At 37.2% G+C, this 25,692-nt stretch overlaps 1 protein-coding gene and 3 non-coding genes across 5 annotated transcripts; all 4 read left to right on the top strand.

The window, feature by feature from the left end:
• Nucleotides 1-6: 6 nt before the first annotated feature.
• Nucleotides 7-25,286, top strand: ncapd2 (non-SMC condensin I complex, subunit D2). 2 transcript variants are annotated; one of them, XM_044116911.1, is made up of 32 exons: nucleotides 7-264; nucleotides 615-734; nucleotides 1,250-1,325; nucleotides 1,404-1,462; nucleotides 1,543-1,718; nucleotides 2,208-2,353; nucleotides 2,775-2,902; nucleotides 3,012-3,135; nucleotides 3,221-3,368; nucleotides 4,929-5,126; nucleotides 5,372-5,506; nucleotides 5,592-5,679; nucleotides 6,543-6,741; nucleotides 6,853-6,971; nucleotides 9,725-9,925; nucleotides 10,046-10,220; nucleotides 10,685-10,769; nucleotides 10,931-11,067; nucleotides 12,171-12,303; nucleotides 12,757-12,832; nucleotides 12,927-13,142; nucleotides 13,254-13,414; nucleotides 15,623-15,734; nucleotides 15,823-15,946; nucleotides 19,529-19,684; nucleotides 21,461-21,638; nucleotides 21,712-21,806; nucleotides 22,783-22,863; nucleotides 23,442-23,625; nucleotides 23,718-23,880; nucleotides 23,975-24,094; nucleotides 25,023-25,286. In XM_044116911.1, the coding sequence occupies exons 1-32, from the start codon at nucleotides 117-119 to the stop codon at nucleotides 25,103-25,105; spliced, it is 4,344 nt and encodes a 1,447-aa protein (XP_043972846.1). In that variant the 5' UTR covers nucleotides 7-116; the 3' UTR covers nucleotides 25,106-25,286. The 2 variants fall into 2 exon arrangements, with proteins under 2 accessions (XP_043972846.1, XP_043972845.1); XM_044116910.1 differs by having other exon boundaries at nucleotides 15,620-15,734.
• Nucleotides 1,787-2,107, top strand: LOC122831882. The gene has a single exon (XR_006370781.1). It is a non-coding gene; the product is annotated as a small nucleolar RNA U85 (small nucleolar RNA).
• LOC122831881 lies at nucleotides 4,522-4,837 on the top strand. The gene has a single exon (XR_006370780.1). It is a non-coding gene; the product is annotated as a small nucleolar RNA U85 (small nucleolar RNA).
• On the top strand, nucleotides 5,761-6,056 carry LOC122831883. The gene has a single exon (XR_006370782.1). It is a non-coding gene; the product is annotated as a small nucleolar RNA U85 (small nucleolar RNA).
• Nucleotides 25,287-25,692: the final 406 nt, after the last annotated feature.

Below are 25,692 nucleotides of genomic sequence, written 5' to 3'. Positions count from 1 at the left end.
TCGTGGTCTTGTCTTTTTTTCGCTCAACTGGGAGCTTCCACTATGTGATGTACTGTGCGTAGTTGACCACCAGGTGGTGGTATTGGGTCAGAATTTCAAACGAGGTCTGACGCGATATGCGTCATCGTTTCGTTGATTTGGCGCGCGGTGGCATCAAATTTGAAAATCTCCAGACGGAAACCGTTTACGGACGGTGGGAAGGGAGGCAGGAGGCAATTTTCCGTAAGAGATTTTCAGTACTTAAACGTGCTGCCATGGAAAGAGGTAACGTTGTGTTTTTACCTTGTTAAAGTTGTAAACATGGTCATTCTGACACAATTTCCGCCTAAAACTTATGTAAAGACTAGTGAGTTTTAGGCTAACGATTATGCTAATTATCGTGTTAGCTTCAGTAACAGTGGCTTGAACCACTCATAACAGCTAAGTTTTTTTTCTCAACTTACAAGACTGCTTTTAACTTGGTTTTATTTTCTACTTTATGTACCCATATGCATTTAGTACGTTCCTCTACCAGTGCTAACAATGAGCTAAATACATCTGGAAGTGACCGTAACGTTAGTTCTTATTTGTGTCTCCGAGTTGGTCAAAGTTTTGATGAATTCTTTGTTACGCAGAGATGTCGTGGGACTTTTTTGTGCCAGTGTGTGTGGGAGATCTGGTTAAAACGGGAGGTATTAATCAATACGTTGTTCAAGATGTGATTCCGGCAAAACAACTGCCATCCCATCTCAATAGTAAGTATTTTTTATTGTATGTGATCTTATGTCTGTACGGATGATTGAAATTCGTGTACTCTAGCATTATGGTGATCGTAGTGAACTGATCGTTTTTGTTTTAACCTATTAGTTCTATTTCTTCCATTTCTTGCTCCTTACTTGTCTTAAACAAATGGATAACCTGTGTTAATTTAAAAAAGTAGAAAAAACAGAACTACATTGTGTGTTATTGTTATTCCTGTTTCACTGACAAAATATTTGGAAATAAACTGTTTGAAGATTTGTCTCTTCCCCAAGTTTTTGTGCTCTCTAACCAAATGTTATTGGTGTATTTTGTGCATTTGATATCTTTTATACAAAAATTAAGGTATGTTTTACCTCAGCCTTTAACGTGAAAATTCCTAACAGTATTTTTGTGTTCTCCACTCCTTTTTTCCACTCATGTTTTGAAGTTTTTGCATTAATTTTTGAAACCAGGAGTAGAAATATTGTAAATGTAAAGGTGTAAATAAATGTTTACTTGTTTCCATCAGAATTCAAGATGGGACTACGAAGCCAAGGCCCTTTATGTATACTGGAACACTTTGACACAGGTTACAGTGTGCTGCAGTAAGTACTTACCATGTAATTCTTGTAAATATTACCATCAACAATAATACTACAAAGCTATTGTCTTTTAATTTTTAGGCATTTTAATTTGTTGGAGCTTGGGGTGAAAGAGGATACCTTGGAATTACTTGTTAAAGGTTAGGCTGTTTTATGTGTATTTAAATAGACATCCTTTTAGCCCTTTGCTTCATTAACTGGTTTCTTTTTTTTTTTTCAGTGGTCAGTGAGCTGGCTGTTTCTCTGCCAGCGGCTCTCACCTCCACCACCTTCTCAGCTGCAGAGCGCAAAGAAAAACTAAATGCCGTTAAAATGAGTGTCTTCTTGCTATGCAAACTCACGGAGAGCCTTGAAAGTGTCTCCTACAGACAAAGTATTGTCACAGCACCTGTAAAGGTAAAGTTGTTCGTGGCTAAATGATATAGTCAGTGACTTTTGTTTTTGAATATTCTTCATGTGACCATATCCAGTGATGAGACCTCGGCATTATTTATGATCTGATTACACTTAGAAACTGTAGTTTTTAGTCAGCTGTTTGGTGAGTAGTCTTGGTAATGTGATTGAGCTTTATTACACTGCTGTAAGGGCTCACCTATAGTCAAACGTCCATCTTCTATAACTTATACCCATGATGAGAAATTTCGTGGGATATGTAGAAGATGTCAAACATTGTGTAACTTCTTGTTCGTTTGTGTGTGAATGTTTATGTATCAGCTGACAAAAGGCTGTAGTTTCTATGGCAGGTTTGACAGATATGAACAGTCATCTTTGGTAATCTGAGGATATTGTTTCTGTTATTTGATTTTTTTTTCGTTTTATCTTCCATTTGGAATCGTTAGAGTCCAATGCATGTAGAGTTGAAAGACCTTGCTTTCTTTGTAACAGGGTAGTAAAAAAGGTAAAGGTGGTGGAGAAGGACTGCTGCAGTGGGATTCTGAGAGAGAGCGGGTTCTGCATGCTCTTGTCCAGCTCCTTCAGCTGGACATCCGTTCTCTCTGGAGCCTCTCCCTGGTGGAAGAGGAGTTCATCAGGTACTTCAATGTCAATTTAGCTCTGGGCCAGGCTCAGATTTTAATTTATTTACATAACATGCTTGCTTGTAGCCATTTATTTATGTATAATTTCATTGTAAATTTAGTTTTTAAGATAATCTCATAACTATGTGAAATTGCTTGTTTCCTCTGTGATCAGTTCACAAACAAATTTTTCTAGGGAGCCATTTGTCTTTTGTTTTAGTCGGCATTTCAGCCCTAACAATTTTTAACTTTAGGTTGGTATAACAATAAATGCTGGTTCATTAGCAGGTCCATGCAGAACTTTGACATGCTGAGGATGTAGTGGGAGCATTTGAATCAGTTTGTATAGGATCTAAAAACTGGCAGGACACTGATCCTTGAGTAGCTCAGGGCTTTAGATGAACAAAATTAAAACATCATCTGGAATTCTTCACAGCTGTGTGACTTGTTGCTGCTACAAGTTATTGGAGAATCCAACCATCAGTCATGTCAAGAACAAACCAACAAGAGATTGTATAATTCACCTTCTCGGCATACTGATCACCAAATACAACCACCTATTAGGTTTGTTTCCCAGCTGCCTGGGATTTTGTGAATGTAGTTCATACAACATGGCAATCTTTGCTGTTTAAAATTTGTTCTATTTTAAATGTTGCTATCCGAATTCTTTCAGGTGCCAGTGTAAAGGTCATCCAGATGCTGCAACACTTTGAGCAGTTGTCCTCAGTATTTGCACAAGCTGTGTCTGTGTGGAGCACAGAGTATGGAGTCAGGGCAATTATTGGAGAAGTGATAAGGTCGGTACATTTTTCCTTTACTGATGCTTTTAAACTTCAGTTTTATTTGAGGTCTGCTTTTGAAACTCTTATTTTTGTCCTTCAGGGAAATTGGTCAGAAGTCAAGTGAAGAGCTTGCCAGAGAAGGTTCTGGTGTCAAAGCTTTTTCCTCTTTCCTGTCAGAACTCAGTGGCCTGGTACCAGAATTAATGATTCCCAACATTAGTGTCCTCATCACCCACCTGGAAGGAGAGGTTTGTGTTCTGAACAATGCATTTTTTGATGTGTTTGAGACTTTTGTAATTTGATAATCTTGTGTAAAAACCAGATGTCGCTACATTATTCACATCATCAAGGTTTTTCCCAGAAAACTTGCTAAGGCTGGGTGCTGGGGCAGTCATTCACCCAGCGGCCCATTGTGTTTTTGAGTAAATTTACAGGAAATTTTAAAATATGACTTGATAATTTTGTTTTTTTGAAAGATTGGGATATTAATACCTGAACACCAACAATAAAATCTTAAAAAATGCAAACATTTTAATTAAATAAATGAGACATGCTTAGCCTGGTGGGGGCATAAGCAAAGGCTGGTGGCCCACCAGGCTTAGAATACATTGGGGGAAACTGCATCATGATGAAAAACAATATTTATGATTTAATTGCTTGTCTTTAAAACCAAACTTCAGCAGTTATTCCCAGCTCTGCTAAATTAACATAACTCTTGACTCATATTTATATTATCAAATGTATTCATTTTATTGATGCAAAATGTCATACTTCAGACTTGAACATGCTGTTTAGTATTTAGTCAGGTTATATTCTGTAATTGAAACTAGTGACCTTCATTCCTATTCTTGCTAACTGTAGCTTTAACAGCTTTAAGATGGTGGGAGGCACTTCTTTATTTTCTACATCACCAATGCCTGAGACAAGAAATATTTCCAAGCCTAATTTTTCTTTCTGGGGGCACTAGATAAGTGTTGTTGCCATCTTTTAGGCTGCTGACTGGCAGTATGTAGCAGCAGGGAGCTGAGGGGATTGTTATTGCTTCTTGCTCCATACAGCTGGAGAAAACTATAGTCACTAAGAAACTTTCTCTGGCATCTCATTAAAACAACTTCAAATTATGTTGAAAATTTTTGAAGCAGTGACTTTAAAAATTATGGTGTACCTACATAACCAGCCCATCCCTGTTTCTTTATGACAAATTATATGGATTAAAAACTGCAATATAGCTCATACAGAGCCTCATTTGCACCCACGTTTTCACCCAAGAACTTGTTTTCATTAGGCTTTATGTACAAATATGGGACAATCTCTAACACCTTCTGTTGTTTCAGCAGCTTCTGCCTCCCTTGCACAGCTTGGCAGAGTTTTTTTTGTTTGTTTTCGTTTCATTCATCTTCTGCCCAGTGATGAGACCAAGGCGAATATGAGCTCATTGAGCGAGAGTTGGGTTCTTGTTGCCTTGAATGGCAGGTAATCTTGGCAGAGCAGAGGAGGATTTCTGCTCTGCTGTAAGGGCCTGCCGACAGAGACTTAGCTCAGCCAGAATTATTCCACTACAGTTACTGTGGAGTAATTGCTTTGGCTGATGCTGACAGTTTGTTTGTGTGTGTTGTATGTGTATGTGTGTGTGTGTGTGTGCAGAAGGCAAAAAGTTCACCCAGCTCTCTTTGCTGTTCGTTGAGCTGTGACTGTTGTCTTTGGTAATCTGAGGGCAGACTCATCTTGTATCTTTACTTTTTCCACTTTGTAGAGGGGGAAAAAAGAACTTCACATGTTAAACTGTTTGATTTGCATTTGTTTTCTAGAGCCACACAATGCGTGTTGCTGTTTGTGAGGTGCTTGGAGAAATTCTTGTACGAGTCCTATGTGGCGACGGGCTGGATGAGTCTGGCAGAGCCGACCGCGACCGCTTCTTTGACATATTGCAGGAACATCTCCATGACACACACTCCCATGTCAGAGCACGCGTGCTCCAAGTTTACACACGAATTGTCAACAGCAAGGTACTTTGCTTTTATGAAATACTTTGACAGTGAATGCTATAATTGAACTAATGGTGTTCCACAAGGTTCAATTTTTGGTTCCCCAGCTATTCTGACAATGTGTTGTCATGTTTTGGTTATCTAAAACAGACTGAGTTTTAAATTGTATTTTAAATATGAAATGTTTGACATTTTTCTACAGGACAACACTGAAACTTTAGGACAAAATAATAAAAGCTGATGGTAAAGTTTTTTTGTGTGTTCAGGCGCTGCCCCTGTGTAGGTACAGTGAGGTGATGGGGCTCGCCGTTGGGCGCCTGATGGACAAATCCATAAATGCAGTGAAGAGCGCCATCCAGCTGTTGGCAGCTTTCATTGCGCACAATCCCTATAGCTGCAAGGTAATTCAAACTGGTGTGATTTTAAACCTTGAATTGAGGTTATAGTTCAAGTTTCTCAACACAAAGCTTTGTTCTTATCTTTCAGCTGAGCAGTGCAGATCTGAAGAAACCTTTGGAAACAGAAACAGCAAAACTCAGAGAAATGAAAGAAAAGCTGGAGGGAAAAGCACCTGGTAATCACAGCTTCTGTGATGGTCCTTCAGATTTCTCTACTTCTGTTAGATTTCTTTCATCATACATTTATTTTATTTTTTGCCCAGTGATGAAACCAAGGCGAATGTGAGCTCACTGAATGAGTGTTGGCTTCTTGTTGCATTTGAATGGCAGGTAATCTTGGTAGTGCAGAGGAGGGTTTCTGCTCTGCTGTAAGGGCCTGCCGACAGAGACTTGGCTCAATCCAAATTATTCCTTTAGAGTCACAGTGGCGTAATCTCTGGAATAGAGCTTACATTGTGCGTGTGGGTGTGTGTGTGTCTGATGCAAGAAGCCCACTTTGGTCTCGCTGCCGTTCAGTGATCCATGAGCTGTTACTTTTAACAATCTGAGGGCTGATTCAAATTTCCATAAACCCACCACATGAATATGTGCTGATTAAAAGAAATCCCAAAGGTCTAACTTTATCTTCTCATAAGTTGTTTTTTTTTCTTTTTTTTCCACACTTATTTATGTCTGGCATTTTTAATAGTTTGAAATGTAATTAGTGAAAATATTCATGCAAATGAGCTAAGACGGTAATAGTTTTTAGCTTGAATTATGACACATCAGCGGTTCTAATTGCCTTTTCCTCCAAATTAAATTTAAAGATAAAATCGTAAATTAATTGTTGCTCAGTGCTGCTGTCTGAACAGAAATGTTTTAATTTTTTTAAACTTCAGAAATAGGTTCACGTAATTAATTTGAGAAAAATAGTTATCTGTTCTGTTGCTATTTTTACTCTTTCAATACATTTTTTCAAATGTTTCTTTGGCACTTTTACACAACCAGCTGCCACTGAAATATAATAAATGTATGTATATATTCCTTTTCCTCGCTGTAGTCGCAGTGATCAAGGCGACTGAGCTGTGGGCTGCTATGGAGCCTGAGCTTCTTGTTACTGTCAGGACAACCCTGGAGCCCACAAGTGAGGCAGAGGAAGAGAACAACGAAGGTGGGGAGGTGGAGGACGAAAAACCAGAAGATGATGACAGAGCAACTGCAGTGAAGATAGCGCAGTACCTCCGTGTCAACAAATACAGGTGATGCTAATAACCAGTTGAGGTTGATAGATGGTGACGCTGCTCATGGATCTGGTCTGTCACACAGCCTAGAATTAGTCAGGTAAAATGTCTGTGCTCCTCTCTCTGCAGGAATGCTGTGAAGCTTTGCGTAAAAGCTCACAGTTGGTTCCCAGAATCAGAGATGTTTGCCTCTCTCTCCACAGTCACCCCTGAGAGTTTAATGGACACACTGGGCTTGATTTTCAAAGGTAAAAGTTATTTTTATTTTAATAAAAATAGTAAAATGGTTTACAAAATGCACAAAAGAACAAATATATATATACACACACACACACTCCTTAAGTAGCTAATGAAAAGTTGATTCACTCATATGGTTGTAAATGTAAGGCAGATTCAAAATCATTTGATCTTGGTTATCAAACATTGTAGGCAAGTTCAGTTTATTATTTAAATTGATTAACATCTTCTAAGGCAGGGATGACCTATGTTTCAACAATACATTAAACTTGAAATATTTCAGCAAAGTAGAAAAGAAGAAATTACTCTGTCTGAAATCGTATTCGGATGTTTTTCCTAGTAAATGAAAGGTTTTTCTTGATGTTTTGGACCATATTTTTTTGATTTTGGAAACCCTTGCTGTATTTAGCTAAGCTTAATGAAGGCTAGCGCCCGAGTCTGCTGTTGAGTGAAAACACCAGTCAATATTTTTGGTTAAATGTCTTGCTCAATGTTGGCCTTCAGTATCCATTCCTTAGCCAGTTTTGTGTGTTTGGGTCAACCTCGTTACTTCCATGTGTTGAATTTCTGCTCTGATCAAACTTGTTGATTTTGGGGTTCAAATAAGAAATCTGCAGATGATTTAAATTCTTTTTTTAATTATCAATTATTATTTTGTGCACTGCATCAAAACCACAGGTACAGCCCCTCAACATGACTTAGCCATCAAATATGTTTGACCTTTAGTGTAATGTTCTTCTGTTTGAAAGCCTCGCCTTAACTCAGTTTGTAATACGAGTATTTAATCTCTATAATGACTTAAGTGCATACATATTTGCCCAAAATTTAAGCGTTCTCTCAAATTCCAGATGAACATTTTGTTGCACTTTCACATTTCTCTGGCCAGTTTTTTTCTTTTCTCTCTCTCTATTTCTATCTCTCTCTCTATATATATATTTGCCTACATGACAGTGTAATTTGTCGCAAGCCTTCGTCTAAGCTATGCTTCACTTCACGCTGCCTGCACCACCAGTTAATGTCATCTCAGAAGATAAACAAGTAATTTAATTAAACAGTTAAACCTTTTTCATGTTGACTCAAATGCAACGTCACAGATGCGTGTTGATGGTCTGACAGCTCAATTACAAAGACATTTATTTTTCACTTATGCACCTATTTGCCATAATAACAACAACTTTGACTAGAAAAGTGAGTTTCTCTGCTAATTTTATTACATTGATATGTTACAATGGGAAAGCATTATGGTATTGACATGGCTGCATCTAATATTACAAAAAACAACACAACTAAGACTCAAAAGTGTTCACTCTGCTCTCAAACATCCCTTCATTCAAATCTGAATGTATCTGCACATAAACAAAACCACGGCCCACCAAACCATTTACTAGTTGACTTGGGTTATAATTTTCTGGAGTTTTATAATGGCAGCTCTGTAAATTGTCCTGCAAGTTTCTACCTCCATGTATTCTCGTTTTGTGTTCTTTCTTTTGTTCTAAATGTAGCGTGCATAACTGCTTTTCACACATTATGAAAAAGCTAAAAGGTTACTTAATTATTAGGCTGAAGCTTTAGAAAATGCTCAGTTCAAGCAGCAGATTATAAATTGAGAGCAATGAGTACCTTGGTGGCTCGAGGGCAGCGATGGAAGATACAATAACTCCCCCTCAGTCAGACATGGCACCCCCAAGAAAATAAAAGTTCAAAGAATGTTTTTGTTTTGTTTTTTCTTCTTCTTTTCTATGTGGTGAAATATTTGATAAAAAATTGATTGTGATTAAATGTAATCTAAATGCAAAAACAGTAGCCTAAAAGAGGTCTATTGTGAATATGGCTATGAATCAATAACAAAGGAACTACTATGGGTAAAAGCGATGAACCTTTGAGATCATTACACATCTTGTAAACCAGTGGGTGGCAGAGCTTGTACTGCTTGACTGTACAGGCACAAAAAACAATTCTGCAAAAATATTCATCATGTTTGAGGCTCAACAGAGAACTTTCAGAAAAAGTTAACAAATCCATTATGCTCATATTTCACTGTAGTCAGCGAGAAGAACTAGAGTCACACCAGGTTAGCAATATGCTGCAAAGCAAATAAGGGCACAAATGTATCATGTACAGCACTCAGGAGTTCTTACATATGCAAAATCGTAAAGTACTATTTTTAGACCTCAATAAGTAGTCTTTGATGTAAGTAATCAGTGAACTATAAACTGTTTTTTGTCTTCTTGTGGGGGGGGGAACTACCTGAACAGCAGCAATGACTGTCAAACCATTGACCTGACTGATCATTTTCAGGACCCTAGATGAGAACAGATTTTTCTTTTTTTTTTTCTTTCTCAAAACCCCCCCCAAAAACTTCCCCTTCTACCACAAAAACAACCACATTTTCCTGTTGTGAAGGAATCTGACGCCCAAGTGTAAAAATGCCTCTTTTGTCTGCCTCTTCCGTTACCACCATGCCAAGTGTGGGTGTTTAAGACCACATTTTTTGTTGTTGTTTTTTAAATAACTGTAATGAATGGTATCACCACAAAGCCACATACTATATTTATTAGACACATTCTTGTGTCTACAGTCACCAACAATGTGTCTAATGTGCCATTAGACACATTGTTGGTGACTGTAGGTTGAATGTGTTAGAGACCTATAATGAGTTCACAGCACCCTTCAGAAATCGGCAAGCTCCCCCATTGCACCTGCAGGAAAAAAAAAACATGGAGCCCTCACTGACTGGGTGATTTACCTCTCTTGTTTGCCCCAGGCTCTGATGAAGATGCTTCAGATGTCTGTCAGAATTTGCCACCAACCACACAAAGAGAGAGCGATAAAGAGGGAGATGAGGGGGACCTGAAGAAGCAGGAGATGTTGGTGCAGTACCTCAGAAACATGGAAACATTTTCCTTACAAGTGGAACAAGCAATATCTGTCATCAACAACATGCTGTATTTGAAAACAACTTCAGGTAGATGTCCACTTTCACTGCGGGATCTGTCATTTTACTTTCCCAAATTTTTGAGTAGATTCTGTTTACATCAAGTTTATGATGCCATGTTTATTTATTGTTTCCTTATTCTGCTTAAAGTTGTCCAAGAAGCAGTGCAGTTTTGTGTGACGGTGCACGAATTCAGTGTTGCCAACTCTGTCAGTGGAGTGAGGAAGATGTTGCCTCTGGTTTGGTCAACGGATGCTGCCATTAAAGATGCTGTCGTTCAAGCCTACAGACGCCTGTACCTGAACCCGCAAGGAGACACAGTCAGGTGTGTGCTTAACCACTTTAAGCATGGTTGTGTGCTGAGGTTTACAATGTATTTTACATGGCAGACTATAATTTTTTAATTTAATCCAGGATGGAAGTAACTAAGAAAAGCAAAGTTCAAAGAAAACCTAAAAGAGGCTTTAGGTTACCTATGGAAATGTTCGTCAAGATCTCTTTTAAAGATTAGAAATGATTCAACACTTAAACTTTACTACACCTCTAGCTGTTTTTGTGGATATTATAAACCCCTGTTAGAACACACATCCTTGGTGGTTTGCTATACAATTTAGACATTTGGCATATAATCGTCTATTTGCGTGGTTATTTCTGGAGGATTAGAGCAGAATGAAATTGTTTTGTCTGGCTGACTGTTGGATATTATTCTGCCTTGCAACAAAAACCTTCAGTGTTTTGTGGTTTTCTTTTTAAATGAAAAACCAGCCGTTTTTCTGGTCTTTTTAACAGGATGAAAGCACAGACTCTCGTCGACAGTCTCTCTGAGCTCATGGTGGATGCATCTCTGGGTACTATCCAGTGTCTTGAGGAAATTGTGAGTAATTATTATATGAATCATTGGATTAATTAGCAGTACTGTAGTTCCAAGATCATAAAAAATGTCTAAATGTGACAAAATATTAATTTGGGAGAATTTGCAGAAATATTTTTGGTCCCGTAACATACAGAGAGCTGTAACTGTAAATGTCTCTGTAGGTGCAGGAGTTCTTTGGCAGTGGCAGCCATCTCCAATCCACCGTAATTCAGGTTTTGTGGGAGAGATTTACGGGTAAACGAGAAGCCTCTGTCTTACACAAACGAGCTGCAGTGTTACTGCTGGGCATGGCAGCACGGTAAGTTACTCAACATTTTCTTTTCTTTTAATACAACAAACATTTTGGATGGAAAAAAGTTCAGTTTTCTTGTGGTAGTGCTAAAAATCAGTTAAAATAACACATTGAATTTAAATAACATCTGTTTAGAGTACAAAGTTAGTATGGTAGTTACTCGTATACCATGGAGTAAAGGTTGAATATCAACCAAATTGAATATTTCAATATTTTTATTTGTAACACAAGGTTTCTGCACAATGACTCCTCCTTATTTTATGTAATAAATCTTTACCTAGAATCATTTCTGTGCTTTTTAGTAGGTATAAAAGCTAAATGGGATTTGTATGTCAGAGGAATAAATTGAGGTTTACATTTCAGCTGCAATTTAACTCAAATGTCAAATGTTTCTTTAGATGACATTTTATCTAATGTCATCAATTCAAACTATCAACAATTATTTCACTTGTACTCAGACGTATTGCACTGATGTTTAGCACAGTCGGATTGATGGGGAGAAAATGTAGCCATTATGATTTGAGCAGGTTTGTGGTAAAAATACATTGAAAATATTCAGGCTATTCCTGCCTGAATAACAACTCTTCTCTTTACATTTCAGTCCTGCCTCAGCTACTTGACATTCTGCAAATCCTCATTAGTCAGAATACAAGCCCAGCCTCTGCTCCTCTTCATTGTAATTGAAGTCACGACCATAAAACTTGGCTTCTTGCCAGGGCCTTTTTTATCTTATTTTTTATTTATATATGAATATATCTTTATATATGTAAAATATGTTCTCCCCGTTCCAGCTACCTCCAAGAATATGGTTTCTTTGGGGAAGAGTGAGCGAGTAAAGAGTATTTGCTGTCCACCCACGCTGCCTTTTCTCCTCATCCAGCATCAGCAGCATTTATAACCTATTAAACCTTGTGTGCTTCTCCTAACCCGTCCTCCTACATGTGAGATCTGGGCTCAGCCTAGAACTGGTAAAACCAGCAGAGAGTAGCTGAGGTCATGTGGGGCAGTGTTATTACCCGACTTTGCATGAAGACGAGATAATTTGGTATTCTGAAATGTGTACTCTAGTTCTAGTTTTCAACAAGTATCTCTATTTGCGACCACAACAGGGCAGAGAGAGAAGTGGTGCTCAGTAACTTGGACACTCTTTGTTCTGTGGCTCTGGGAGAAAAAGTGACTGAAGACTTTCTTCTTGCAAGAGATACAGTGATCACCATTTGCAGTATCACTGATCATGTCAGGGTAAGTTTAAATAAACAGGATTTTGTCGAAGATGAAAAATGTAACACTCAACTGTCTTTTGGTCAAAGCCTTAACAGAACAGTGACTATACTGGGATAAATTACATATAAGTGGACTCTTGATTCTTTGACTTAGGAAGCAAGTTGGAAATGGTTTTATTTTGAATACATACAGGCACACTTAGCAGAGTTTTGTTTGTAAAAATTTTTTTTAATTTTTTTTTTATGTGTTTTCTTCCACTTGAACCACTTTGTTTTGGTTGATCACACAAAACCCCTAAAAAAAAAACAGTTTGTTGCTCTTGTATGACAATATGTGGAAGTTAGTTGTGTGAATAGTATTAAAAAGCATTGTAAATAAAAAGTAATTTTTAAGAATACCTTAAAGCCCAGGCTTTGACTAATTACATCTGAAAGTTTAAGTCTGTCCTGTTATGGTTTGTCTACCCAATAGCAATCAAAAGGGGCTCCATTCAGACTCCCCCAGGACCATCAGCTGTTTACCTGCCTTACACAGGCTGTTGCTGACGGTAAACAATGCGTCCTTGGATTTTTTGTTTTCCACCTTTTTTCCAGACATGGCTTCTTCCTTTAATGTTTCTGTCTCCACTGTTTGTGTCCAAGGTGTGGTGATGGAAGACCCTTACTGGCAGAGCTTTATGGAACAGGCCGTCCGTCTTATCTACTTCCTGGCTGAGTCCCCAGACCAGCTGTGCTCCCGGCTGCTCCAGAGAAGCGCTCGACTTTTACTTGATCAGATTGCTGAAGGCGGTGAAGTCAACAAGGATGTCGGCCAAATCCATGATGCATCTCAAGACTCCGGTGACCAAGAAGAACAAGGTTAGTCGTGTTGTCTACCATGTTGCTGTCTACAAAATGCTACAAGGCTTATTCCTGCCATTTGTCAGCGCACCTTTAATCACAAATGGCCACATGTTTTCTCTCCTGCAGTGAACTGTGTGTGTCTGGCCCAGCTGCTGGCGCTCTGCGGATGCGTTGCTTTTTGGCAGGTGTCTCATCTTGAGCGCAGTGTGAGCGCTGAGCTGCGGAGGAGGAGAGGAGAGACAGAGGAGAGGGAGGAGAAGGAGAAAGGCCCAGGCAGTAAAGCTAAGGTAATGAGCGGATGTACAGGTGTTCCACACAATACAGAGCTTTTGGAAAATGGGTGACAAACCCACTAGTTATGGTTGTGTTCAAACTACTTTCTGCCATTTTGTAAGGGTTAATGTTGTCAGTGTTATGTAATATCTAATTAGACCATCAGACAAGTTATACAATTGAAATTTTTTTTTATTTTTCTACAGTGCAATTTCTTTAAATTAATTTACTAAAAAGAAAATCCCTCAGTTCTTCTAATATTCCCTGCTTTTAATGGGTTTTAATGGTAATTTTATTTTTTCTATTGTGAAATAGATTTGCAGCATGTCCACAGAGTATAACAACTCTACAAAAGCTCTGAGGTCATGCTCCGAAAATCTCCTAAGATGATAAAGCTACATTTAACATTGTTACCGTGTCGCGTAAAGTAAATTTTTATTAAAGTTCAATATTTATCTGGATGAATTCTGACGATAGAAGTGGCCTAACAGATGATACTTTGTGCTGTCTGAATCACTTTTTAACTGATTCAGAAGAGATGGAGCCAATAGTGTGAACTTTATTTTCATTATTATTTTCACTCTGGAAAAGTGCTCCAAATTGTATTTTTTAGTTCAATATATCTGTTTAGAAAGCATAAAATTTTTTTACTTGTTATCCATAATGTTGTATGTCACTTCTGGAAATTTTATATTTGGGTTATGGCCATTTAAAATCGACTTTTAACTTTTGCGTTGGCAAATTGAATCTATATTGTTAGAACAATGCAATTGTTAGATATAAAATATGCATTGAACAATTTTATGCCTCAGCTCTACTCAATACTACAGTTGGTAAGGCTATAATCCAGTTCACAAAATGTAGTTATCTTAAACTGATTAAATTATTTTTACGTTACAAGAGTAATTAACGGCAGAGGGAAAATCAGTAAATAAAAGCCAAGCATTGGCTTCAGTACCATCAAGGCAATGATGTGGAAAGCTTAATCAGTCACAACACCTCTATAACACATGTACACCAATTCACAGGACTAATGGCTTTTCACTTGCAACAAAAGCTGCTTTTTGATGTCCTGCTAGAAGTACTTTAATACTGTTAAAGTCACAACGACATGCCTAAATGATTACAGGAATGACTGTTGATATTGACTGGGATGTTTTTATATTATCATTATGTGTGTTGTTTTTTAAGCTGGGTTGGTCATAATAAACTAATTGTATTGGTAATAATAATTAGATTAAAATCCATATCAGACCCAACATTAATTAACTCCAACCAGGTTTTTATACGTAATAATCTGTTTTATTTGGAAAAGATCACTTAAAGTGCCTCTATGGATGATTTAATGTTAAAGCTAAACCTCATCCAACCAGCTGTGAGATGAGACATTTTTCAATCAGTGGGTCTCTACTGGGTGGCTTGATAATGAGACTCATTTTAGTGACAGATTAGTGACAGCTCTTATTGTTCAGTCCTTCAGAAGAAAGGAGGATAGATGTTCCCTTAATTAGCGTGGGAGTTTGTTCTGTAATTTCTAAACTCATCTTGGTTACTTCTTTACTGTCTCATAAAAATACAAGACTGAACTTCATAGTGGAAGAGAGACTGTGTTTATTGTTGAATTATGTATAGTGGGCATGCTTTATTTTTTTCAGTTTTTTTGTTTTTGAACAAATGGAGTTGGTATATGCGTTTAACCTTTGTGCGAGTCGTGAAGAAACTGAACAATGAAGGACATGCTAGAGGTGCTGAGCCCACACCCATAGCAGTGGGAAGACACAAGAAAACATTTGATAAATTCACCAATGAATGGAAGAGAGTTCAAGTGTGTTGCATTTCTATGCTTTATACATTTAGAAAAGTTCAATTACAGCGAAACTTTATTAGCACTTAACAGTGTGACTTAGAATATTAACAGTTTTGAAATGATAAAATGTTTCTCTCTAGGTCTATTTAGCTATAATTATCTAAAAATGAAAAAACCGGCTGAATAAAAGAAGGTGAACTAAAAGTTTTTAGATTCCTGTATTTGAGTCAAATTTAGATTAAATAAAAGCAAACAACCAGATGAGCTACTTTTTCTTCAGCTAAATATCTGTATGACTCAACAGAAAGTGAATTGAGGTTTCAGCTTATTTAAATCTAAAATAGGATGTTGAGGCATTTTTGAGTTTTTATGGAGCCGATTTGGTGTTGACTTTATTATTTTTTTCTTAAAGCAGCAGCTGGCCAATGAAAGTGCCATGGAAGAGGAGCTCGGGTTGATTGGGGCGTCTGCTGAAGACACTGAAGCAGAGCTCATCAGAAAAATCTGTGAAACAGAATTACTGGCTGGTAAATAAAAACTCTTGCCAGTTTTCTTCCTGTATCATTTCAAGCTGTGTTTAAATCGACTTCATTTATTATCTTGCAATCTGTTTAGAGGACAACCTGCTCAGTGCGTTTCTTCCTCTGCTGGTGAAAGTCTGCAGTTCTCCAGGACGCTATTCCCACCCTCAGCTCACCACTGCTGCCTGTTTGGCACTGTCTCAGTACATGATGATAAGGTATGCAACACTGCTGAATAAACATTCACACACTCGCTATACCATTTTCTTAACCTTGGACAGTAGGGCATCTTTTATTCCATCTGTTTGTTCTAGAAAACTTTGAGTTTAGTTTATCTTTGGCCAATTTGACGGCCCATCTGTTTAGCTCCGACATCTTGGTGCAAGTCCACTATGCAGGTTGTTAAACTTGCAAAGTATGAAGTTTAATTTTTGTGTTTACCAGGTCTGAATAAATATGGAAAGTGTGAAAACTAGTTTCCACACTATTTTGCTTATTCATTACAAATCTATTTTTTAATGAAACTGAACTGTTTGTGTTTTCCACTTTTTTTCCATTGCTACATCTTGCATGCCAGATGTGTTACTTATTAAAGTTGGAGTACATATCAGAGCGTACTTCTTAAGACTTAAGATTTTAAGTTTGCCATCGGTTAAAGAGTGTGTTCCAAGATATACAAATATTTCAAAGAACTAAGGCTTAAAAACCACCAATATTTTGTCCTTTTTATTCATTTTGGCCTGACGAATTAAGAAATTAATATCAGCTTGTTCAAATCTACATAGTTCACAGATTGGCAAGAAGGTTTTGTGAAATAAACAATTGAGAGCTACTACTAAATTTAGCAAGACATATGATAAACAGTTTTTTTTCTGTAGCAGAAGAAATAAATGTGGACTTTCTATTATTGAATTAATAGATCCTGTTCTTGTTTTCATTAAAATTGTTGCATAACTGTGTTATTTGCACTCCAGATTATCATACCAAGTTTGTAGAGATTGTTGCCAGTTTTGTCATTAGTTCTATCTCTTATTAGATTTTCTTTAAAAACTTAAGTGAGTATAGTCAAGCTCATTTGGTATATAATCTTTTTTTATCCCTTTGGTAAAGTTGTGATTAGTTTGGTAATGTTTTAGACTTTCCCATTAACATTAATTAAGCTGCTAGGATCACTCCTGGGTGTGGAAATGTTTTGTCAAATATCAGGTGGAACGACGGAAGCTTTTTAAAACTTTTTGAACATTACAATTTTCCATCATAAAGACATCACTATATAAGGGGAAAATGGAGCCAGCCACCTTTTCTAAAAAAAAATATTTTTTTTATCAGTTTGCACCATTTTGCCCCCAACTTGTGTTGAGTCGTTATTTAATATGTTGGTATTCTTGAGACAAGAGAAAAACTGAGTCTCGAACTGTTTTGCCCAACGTGGAAGTGTTATTTAAAACAATTATGAACAGCAGTGGTATAACACTTGGCACATAAATTTGTAAAACAATGAAAATAGTATAGAATTGTTGCTATGAACAAATTCATTGGTTCATCTTTACCTTGACATAAATATTTGCATTGTTTTTAGTACAAGTAATGTTTTTTTAAAATATATTTTAAGAATGTCATAACCCTCTCCAATACACCCAGAATCTCTTCTGTATTACATTATACATCCAAGGAAAAAAAAGGTTTTCATTTAAAATAAACAATGCACCCAGTGTTTGGGTGTTTTTTACAAGCTGAAAGGATAAGTTCATTAGCTTTGAATTAAGCTATTTTAAATGTAGAGTATTTTACACATTAAGCTTTGCTGTATTACTGCTATAAGATAGAGGCTTTATCCCTTCTGTTGTTTTGTGTCTGTGGTGCAGAGTGTAATCAGACCCCATGATACAATCCTGAGAGTCCAATGAATCTGACAAACTAGTAAGTTAAATTGAACCATTCTGAAGACTGGAAATTGGCTGCAAAATGGTTAATTATCACAGCCATTAGGGAAGTAGCTGGAGGGGAGGATTTCTTGTAATTTCACTCTGAGTGTAGTCGAGATAAAACTGACTTTGTAACAGTGAAAGGAAGCCTCTCTAAAGAAAAAGTACATTTATATTTAACACTTTTTGCTGTCTTGGCGTACTTCAACTGCTCTTGCTTACAGTCTAGCAATTCAAACTTTGCATTTATAAATGTTAATGTAACTGAACATGGCTCTAGTGGTGATATGAACTATTACCAAGGGAAAGTGAATTGAGGTTTCAGCTTATTTAAACTGTTAAAACCAGAAGGTATTTATTCTAAAGCAGAATTAAAATGGCCCTCTAGACATTCCCACAGTCTCTTCTTGAGCAGATTGGATCTTCAACTCGTTCCAATCCTACACACGTTGATATCTCTACCCCTACATGAAATTATGTCTACTGATTATGTGGACATGCTTGTATTCTCTCTGATTATTGCAGCCTTCTACAGTTTTATTTTGGCTTAATTACACTAACCTTTTAAATCTCTAATCAAAATTATTGAAGGGCCTTTTTTTTTCTCCTGGCACTTTTCCTCAAATGATGGCTGATTATCGTCATTCTGTGTTTTAGGAAACTTGGACAAATCTTAAACCCAATGAAAGACATTTCTCTAACACCCCTTGTTGCTGTTTAATTTATATAAATAACATGATATTTCTGAAATAAAGAAACATGCTTTCCAAAACCACAGGACTTCTCTTCTGAACTGATTTGTTTAATTAATCATAGGGTTCTCCCTCTGGTGTTTGACTTTCAGTTTAATGTAAAATACTTCCCTTTTTCCTTTTCTGCAATTTCACCATGAATATATATAATAATTTGTATTTCTTGGTCAGAGTATTAAACTGTGAGAATCCAGCCATTTGTTGCTTATTTTTTGTTAACAGAGCTTTCCAGAGGGCAGGTAATTTTAAATTCATCATTTTAGCTGGCAGCCACGCGAGAGCCACTAAGAACACTGAAAAATGTAAATATTTAATTCATTACAGTACTCTCGAAATGAATTGGAATTAGAACTAAAAAGTTAGTTGCTTCTTCCAGTAATTCAGTTCAAAAAGTCAAAACATGTAAATGTATTTATTTTATATGGTAATGTATATTCCAGCAGTTCTTTCCACTATTTATATCTGACTGACGGCTAAAGAAAAATAAAAAAAAAATTCTTTTTTTCTTTTTTTTTTAAATAGATGTTTCTGATGCTTCCGTTTTTGGTTCAGAAATGTCTTAAAATAAAAATGTTATGGTCATTGTCATATATACGCGCATGAGATGGCAAATCTTCTCCAAACTCTCCACATTCATTGTTTCACAATTCTCTCAAAGATACAACATTCTCTGTTCTTTGTACTCGTTTTTGTGCTTTTTCCTTTTGCTCAACTTTCTATTGCTATGTTTGGATGCAGCACTCGGAGCACCCAGCTTCGAGTGCTGGGTGCTCCATCGCTCCATCACGACCTTTTCTAGCGTATCCTTTTTTTGTGTAAGCTGTAAGTGACTAATGGATAAGTCAAGTTAGCAGAACACTTTGCATTAATTATTTCAGTTTTTTGTTGGTCCTACCCAATATTTGCATTTTCTGAGAAACAGAATTGTAGGTTTTCAATATGCGAGTCATTATCATTCCAAGTAACAAAAATAAACTTTTCAAATATCACTGTGGCTAATGTCTCTGGATTGGTTTCCTTTTTTCAATTAAAAAAGTACTAAAATAATCCACCTTTATGAGGACAATTCAACTCCTGTAGATGATGTATTCAATTTAATGCTTTTATTTTGTCCTCATTTCAGCCCATCAGTGTGTGAAGACAACATCCGCCTCATCTTCACAGTGCTGGAGCGCTCCACTCTCCCCGTCGTCAGGGCCAACGCCATCATAGCGTTGGGAGACCTCACAGTGCGTTTTCCAAATACTTTGGAGCCCTGGACCCAAAATCTGTATGCAAGGTAGGTTCTGTTTAGCTGCATCAGTCACAAATAAAAAAGGCAAATGCTTGTTGTCCACCATGCGTAAATAATTCAGTTGATCCAGACCATCATTATCTTTTAAAAAGTTTCATCAACAATCATAAGAAAAATGTTTCCACTCCATGGGTCATGTGAGTGGGTGTTCTGCTAGTGAAGTTTTGTTTTTTTTCTTTTCCTCCTTGCAAACACCCACTGACACACATCCTTGTACACTCCTGCCTTCTTCATCCGAATCCCATCACCGCTTTTCGGTGTGACGTCCCTCTCAACCACTGGAGTGTTGCCACTGTCGGAATGCTCCACTGAGCCACATGATGGGAAAAGTTTACTCTTTATTTATTTATTTCCACAGGTAGTGGGAAATAAACTTTTAGATGATCTATATGCTGTCAAAAACTCCAATAGTGGGCTTTATATTTGGACCCTGCAGGTTGCCATGACAACTGGCTAATATTCCTTCAAAGATTAAGAAGGGGGATCATTACCAAACGCGAACCTGGGCGGAGCCTCAGACCACATCAGGAAAGGCCACCATAAGACAACAAACTGCTTAATCGCCACTCTGACCAGCAGGTTGTAATTACGCTGAGCGGGGAGACGGCAGTAATATTTGGGCAAAGTCACGCATTCTACAAAGGTTTGTGCCTTTGCATTTAAAAAGCACTTAAACATTTCAGCCGACTGAGAGGCTGAAGTTGTTCTGTTTGATGAAGTGCCGTTTTAATTATAATGGGAGATAACGCTCCTATTGGGGTGTTTTGACATGTAGAACATTTTCTTTTCTAATTCTTCACTGCCCTCAGTGTTTTCTACACGATAAGCATTTCCTAGTTTTCTTAATTGTCTCCCACACACCAACACCTCCACTGTTCTCAAGGCTGCTGCCCTGGCGCCTCCTGATAAGCGCATTAAGAATTAATTACCCTGTTCACTGCTGTTGTAAGCTTCTGCATTGGCATGTGGAAGTAGCATGTACAAGTGTGTGATCCTCTGCCAGGAGTCCTGCTCTTTGGCGCAAATGAGAAATGGGAAATGAGCTGCTTTTGTTCTTGTGTTTTTTGGGAGAGGGTAAAGCCAAATTAGTTTCTGATTGCCCCGCCGCAACCTGTCCAGTCCCATTGTAAGCAGCCAGCCAATAAGGTGTCACTTTGTTTAAGATTTGGATGACTTTTGCCTTTTTATTTGAAGAAAAGCTGATAAGAAGTGACTTTCCTTTCACGTTTACTTATTGTATCTTATCAATAGACCTGGTGGTGTAGTTCTGTTTAGCTGAAAATAACTATTTATTATCTAATTCCAGGTTTCTCATTGCATTTTTTACAAAGATGCTTTCGCAAACTTTTATACACTTGCCCTAAATATTCTTGAAAAAAGAATTCTTTCCAAAAAGCCAATTTGAATTTAAATGTTCGAGAAATGTAATAGTTGGAGTGTCAAGTTAAAAATTGGGCAGATACCAGCATTTTAGTTCAGAGATGACCATCTGAAACTCTCGCATAAAGAGTTCTTGTTACCAAAAAGGGCCAGCAGCGATGTTATGTGGTATGTAAATTGTTTATCACAACTTTGAGGTTATGCTAAAACTGGGCTGTTTGTGGGAGCAACTGCGCACGTTGGCTGTTGTCTTGAACATTGATTTTTAAATTGGCTTTTGTTGCTGATTGCTTTTTTTGTTATTATTAAAAATGTAAAGAACTGACTCTCAGATCGTTAACTTCATTGTTCTTTCCCCTCTCCTCTCTTTGTCATGTTTAGGTTGAGTGATGAGGTCCCATCTGTGAGGCAGACGGCTGTGACAGTTCTTACTCAGTTGGTCCTTAAGGATGTGCTAAAGGTCAAAGGCCAAGTCAGCGAGGTCGCTGTGCTGCTAATTGACCCAGAGCCGCACATCATTAGCCTGGCTCTAAACTTCTTCAATGAGCTGGCCACTAAGGTACACACACACAGAGGCTGTAGTGGAAGCTGGCAGCTTTGAAAGGTTTTTAACCTTATTTGTCGTCCATCAGGACAACGCCATCTACAACCTGCTGCCAGACATCATCAGTCGCCTTTCGGATCCAGAGAGAGGAATGAGCTCCGAGGACTTCAACACCATCATGAAGTGAGAGGCACAGAAACTCTTTGTTTATTCACCTCTGTGCCTTGAAAAAGTATTCACACCCCTTGATTTTTGTAGAAATAACATGGCAAACGTTTAGATCTGCATCAAACTGTGGTAAGACTTCATAAAATTACTATGCAGATCCTCTCCATCGAGGCTGAGTTAATTTGCACATCCACATGAAGACATTTCGCCATTCTTTGCAAAGTCTTCGTCCTGACTGTGCTGAATACATATGTTTAACTTTTTAGGTTTTTATTTTTAATTAGTTTTAACGAATGTTTCTCATTTCACTTCAAAATTAAGTGCAACTTTGATCTGTCACAATAAATTCACAAACATACATTGATGTTTCAATGGGTATGAATACTTTTACACTTTTTCACTGTCTGCCTACAGAATGATGTACAGCAATTTAAGGTTTGGACTAATGATGCAAATAACTTATTTTAATAATTGGTTAATCTATAGACTATTCTAATGGTTAATCGTTAGAAAAAGATGATGCATTCTGCAGATTTTTAATTTTACCACTTAAGCCTTTTCCATAGTACAATAGAAATACATTAAAGGATACTAATAAAACAACTATCCACTTCCTTTTTTGAATAAGAAAATTAATATTTTATTGCATAAGCTGCAATAACTGCATTGTTGTAATAAATCTAAACTGGGTGAAGCTAAAACTGTCACTTGAGGTTTGGCTGAAATTAAATACAAAGGTGCAAAATGTATACATTATGCATTTTATCTTAATTGCAAAATGTATAGATTTTTTTTGTGCAGTTTTCTCTCAATTACTGCTTTTTTTAAGCAAATTGCCTTTTATGAGTCTGTATACTCCATCTAACAATTGATTACTAAATTAGTTGATTTCAGTAATCGATTAATCACAGTTAATTGTTTCATTCCTAGTTTGGGCAGAAGCATTTCAAGCTTTGAACGTGCTAAATGAAGTTTTGGGTATTTTTCACAGACAGCTATTTTCCTACATCACTAAAGAGAGACAAACTGAATCTTTGGTGGAGAAACTGTGTCAGCGCTTCCGAACTGCAAAGTGAGTACAAATTGCCTTGTTTTCCTGCTGCTGCCTCTTTACGTGATTTAATTTTTTTTTTTTTCCTTTCCGAATAGTTTCACTCCTAATTTCTGAAGCTGTCCTACAGCATTTCATTGTGTGAGATGTGGGGGTGGATGTGTGGATAATTAGTGGGTGTTGTTTTGTTTTTTTTAAACTCTGAGAAAGAAAGTTTAACAATTAAATCAAGTTCACTGTTCGCTTCACCAGTCATGTATGCTGACATCTTCCTATTCAGTGCTTTTGTCATGGAAACGGCCTCATGTGTAGTTTGAGAGTAGATGCAATGACTGTTCTGGCCGGGCTTCAGTCTCTGAGTCATTCTTTATACATACGCAGAGCTCAAAGGAAGGACATTTTATATTATATAATGGAAAACTGAATTTGGGCATAAAAGGTTCCTGGAAATCAGATTAGGTCCAAATGTCAGAGCAATGACATGTTTATCAGAAATGAGGGTTTTTTTGTTCAGAGTCTAGAATTACTGTGCATTATGTTGCTAATCAGGTTTATTTTCTAATCCCTCAACCTCTCATTTCATGCTCTTGTCTCTGCAGAACTGAGCGCCAGTGGTGTGACTTGGCCATGTCTCTGTCCCTGCTCTCCATGTGTGAGCGTGGCTTTAAGAGGTTGCAGGAATGCTGGGAATGTTACAGCGACAAGCTAACCGAATCCGGAGTCTACCAGCCTCTGCTCACCATCACAGCCAAGCTTCGTCGTGGAGCCAAACCTCAATTTAAGGTGTACGAATCGCTCATTTAAGCTACTCAAATAAATCTTTATTTGATAAGATTTATTTTTATTCCTTTAGTAATCATGAATATCTCAATCAGGCCCAGATAGATGACTTTGAGAAGAGGCTGACGGCGGTTCACACCCGGGGCTTGGAGAACGTAGAAAGTCCTGAGACGGAAGAGAACCAAGGGGAAGAAGGAACTTCAGAGAAGACCAGCAGTCGCACACTGCTACCCACCAGAGGCCGTCAGAAAAGGAGAGGTCTGAATTCACAGCTTTTACTCCGTTTCCTAAACTAATAAAATATACATGTGTAAAAACTGACTGACTAAGGAAATATTTTTCCTCCCTACAGGTCAAACAAAGTCGTTGGTCTCCAGCCACGGCGATGACAGTTTTGTTACGCCTCAAAAATCACGCAAGTCTAAGAAACCAGTGATCAGCTTCAGCAGCGACGAAGAGGAGGATGAGGATGGTGAGACTTTTAGAATATTTTCAGTTTGTGTAATTAAAAATAAATCCATATTAAATTGATAATTTTTTTCTATTTTATGTTTTATGTTCACATGAGTGATTTCTTTTTCATTTAATGATTTAATATACTAAATATGTTGTATTGACCATTAAACATCATAAATGTTAAAGAATTTTGTCCAAATTAGATGCCAAAAAACTTTTGTTTTTGTATATTGAATGAACTAATTCAATATTCTGACTTCTTTTGGCACCTCATTAACGCAGCTTTTGTGCTCATTTAATTACCCAACAAAGTTTTTTTGTTTACTGTATTTTCATAATTGGTGCTACGAATAAAATTTGCTCAAAAGAAGTTCCTTCAGGTCTGAACAACTGAGTTCAGAGTTACTGGACCAAATCCATCAAACACCAGTGCTGGAGGTTTATGAGTGGACAGGATTCTTTTTTTTTTTTTTATTAGCTAAGAAGTAGTCCAAGCTCTACAGGCAGATCAGACCTTGACGGTAAAATCTGATGTATATAATAAGTAATTCCTGTAAAAATGCTAATAATGGTAGCATAAAATCTACAAACTCCCTTAGAACCATTAATGTGGGCATAAACATTTTCAGAAGCTTGATCTATTCAGTACTTTTTAATTTGGGAATAATTTCTTGTAATGTTATTGATTAGTTTATGGTTCACGTCATTATGTTAAATGATTGTATTTGAATTATTGCTGTGATTTTTTATTTTTTTGTTTTTTTTACGTCCTGAATTTGAATTTGTCTGCAACCATCTCACTTTTTATTTCTATTTATATAGTTAATCAACTTGACATGATTTCATAAAAACGTCTCAAAAATCAATAAAAAAAACCCAAAACATTTCCACCCAAGATTAAATGCTCCCCAGAAGTGTCTCACTAAGCTTTTATCTTCCTTCAGATGCTGTCATGGCAGAGAGCGAGACGCCCAAAGTGACGACGCCCATCTCCCGCACGTCGCGCCGAACTCGCCTCAGAAACTGATTTCCTTTCTGTTTTGCTTTTTTTTACTGCTTTCTTAATATTTTATAATCAGTGATTTAATTTTAGCTCTTTGTATATTTGTTTTATCCACTTTACTGCCTATCTTTAAGCTTTTTTAGTCTGACTGTGCATTTAATGACAGATTATAAATCTTTTTTAATAAACTTGGGTCTTGTTTTAATTTCTCTGGTTCCATGTCTCACTCACACATCTTTTACACAATATAAATAGAGTGATTACAAGTGTTAAAGCTGTAGTATTTAACTTTAAAAAAAAAAGACATGTCCAAATAGATGGATCGATCAATAAATCTTCAATAATTGTGTTTTACTCAATTATTGAAGTTCATAAAGCCGGAGCTTTAAAACCCCCTCATTTTCCACCAGATCGTTCAGGTGGGAGTTTTTACCAGCTGTACAAATAAAGTGCAGCCCCTTTCCTACCTGTTGCTGCACACTGCACATTAGGTGGCTGAAAGAGCACAACTACTATCAGCATTGACACTAACACAGCCAGCTCTTACAGTAACTTTGCACAAGTGGCAGTTGATATCAGTGGGTTGGATTTTACACTTGAACGCTTCTAAA

The sequence above is a fragment of the Gambusia affinis genome, linkage group LG05, assembly GCF_019740435.1.
Source record: "Gambusia affinis linkage group LG05, SWU_Gaff_1.0, whole genome shotgun sequence".
NCBI lineage: Eukaryota > Metazoa > Chordata > Actinopteri > Cyprinodontiformes > Poeciliidae > Gambusia > Gambusia affinis.
The sequence above is the reverse complement of the archived record's forward strand: the minus strand, read 5'-3'. Positions and strand labels throughout refer to the sequence as shown.

Bases quoted from the DNA above. Each gene is read 5' to 3' on its own strand.
- ncapd2 (XM_044116910.1), top strand. From the start codon at position 117: ATGCGTCATCGTTTCGTTGATTTGGCGCGCGGTGGCATCAAATTTGAA. The intron at 2,354-2,774 runs GTACTTCAATGT...AATTCTTCACAG, and splicing joins GTGGAAGAGGAGTTCATCAG to CTGTGTGACTTGTTGCTGCT. The intron at 11,068-12,170 runs GTAAGTTACTCA...CGACCACAACAG, and splicing joins CTGCTGGGCATGGCAGCACG to GGCAGAGAGAGAAGTGGTGC.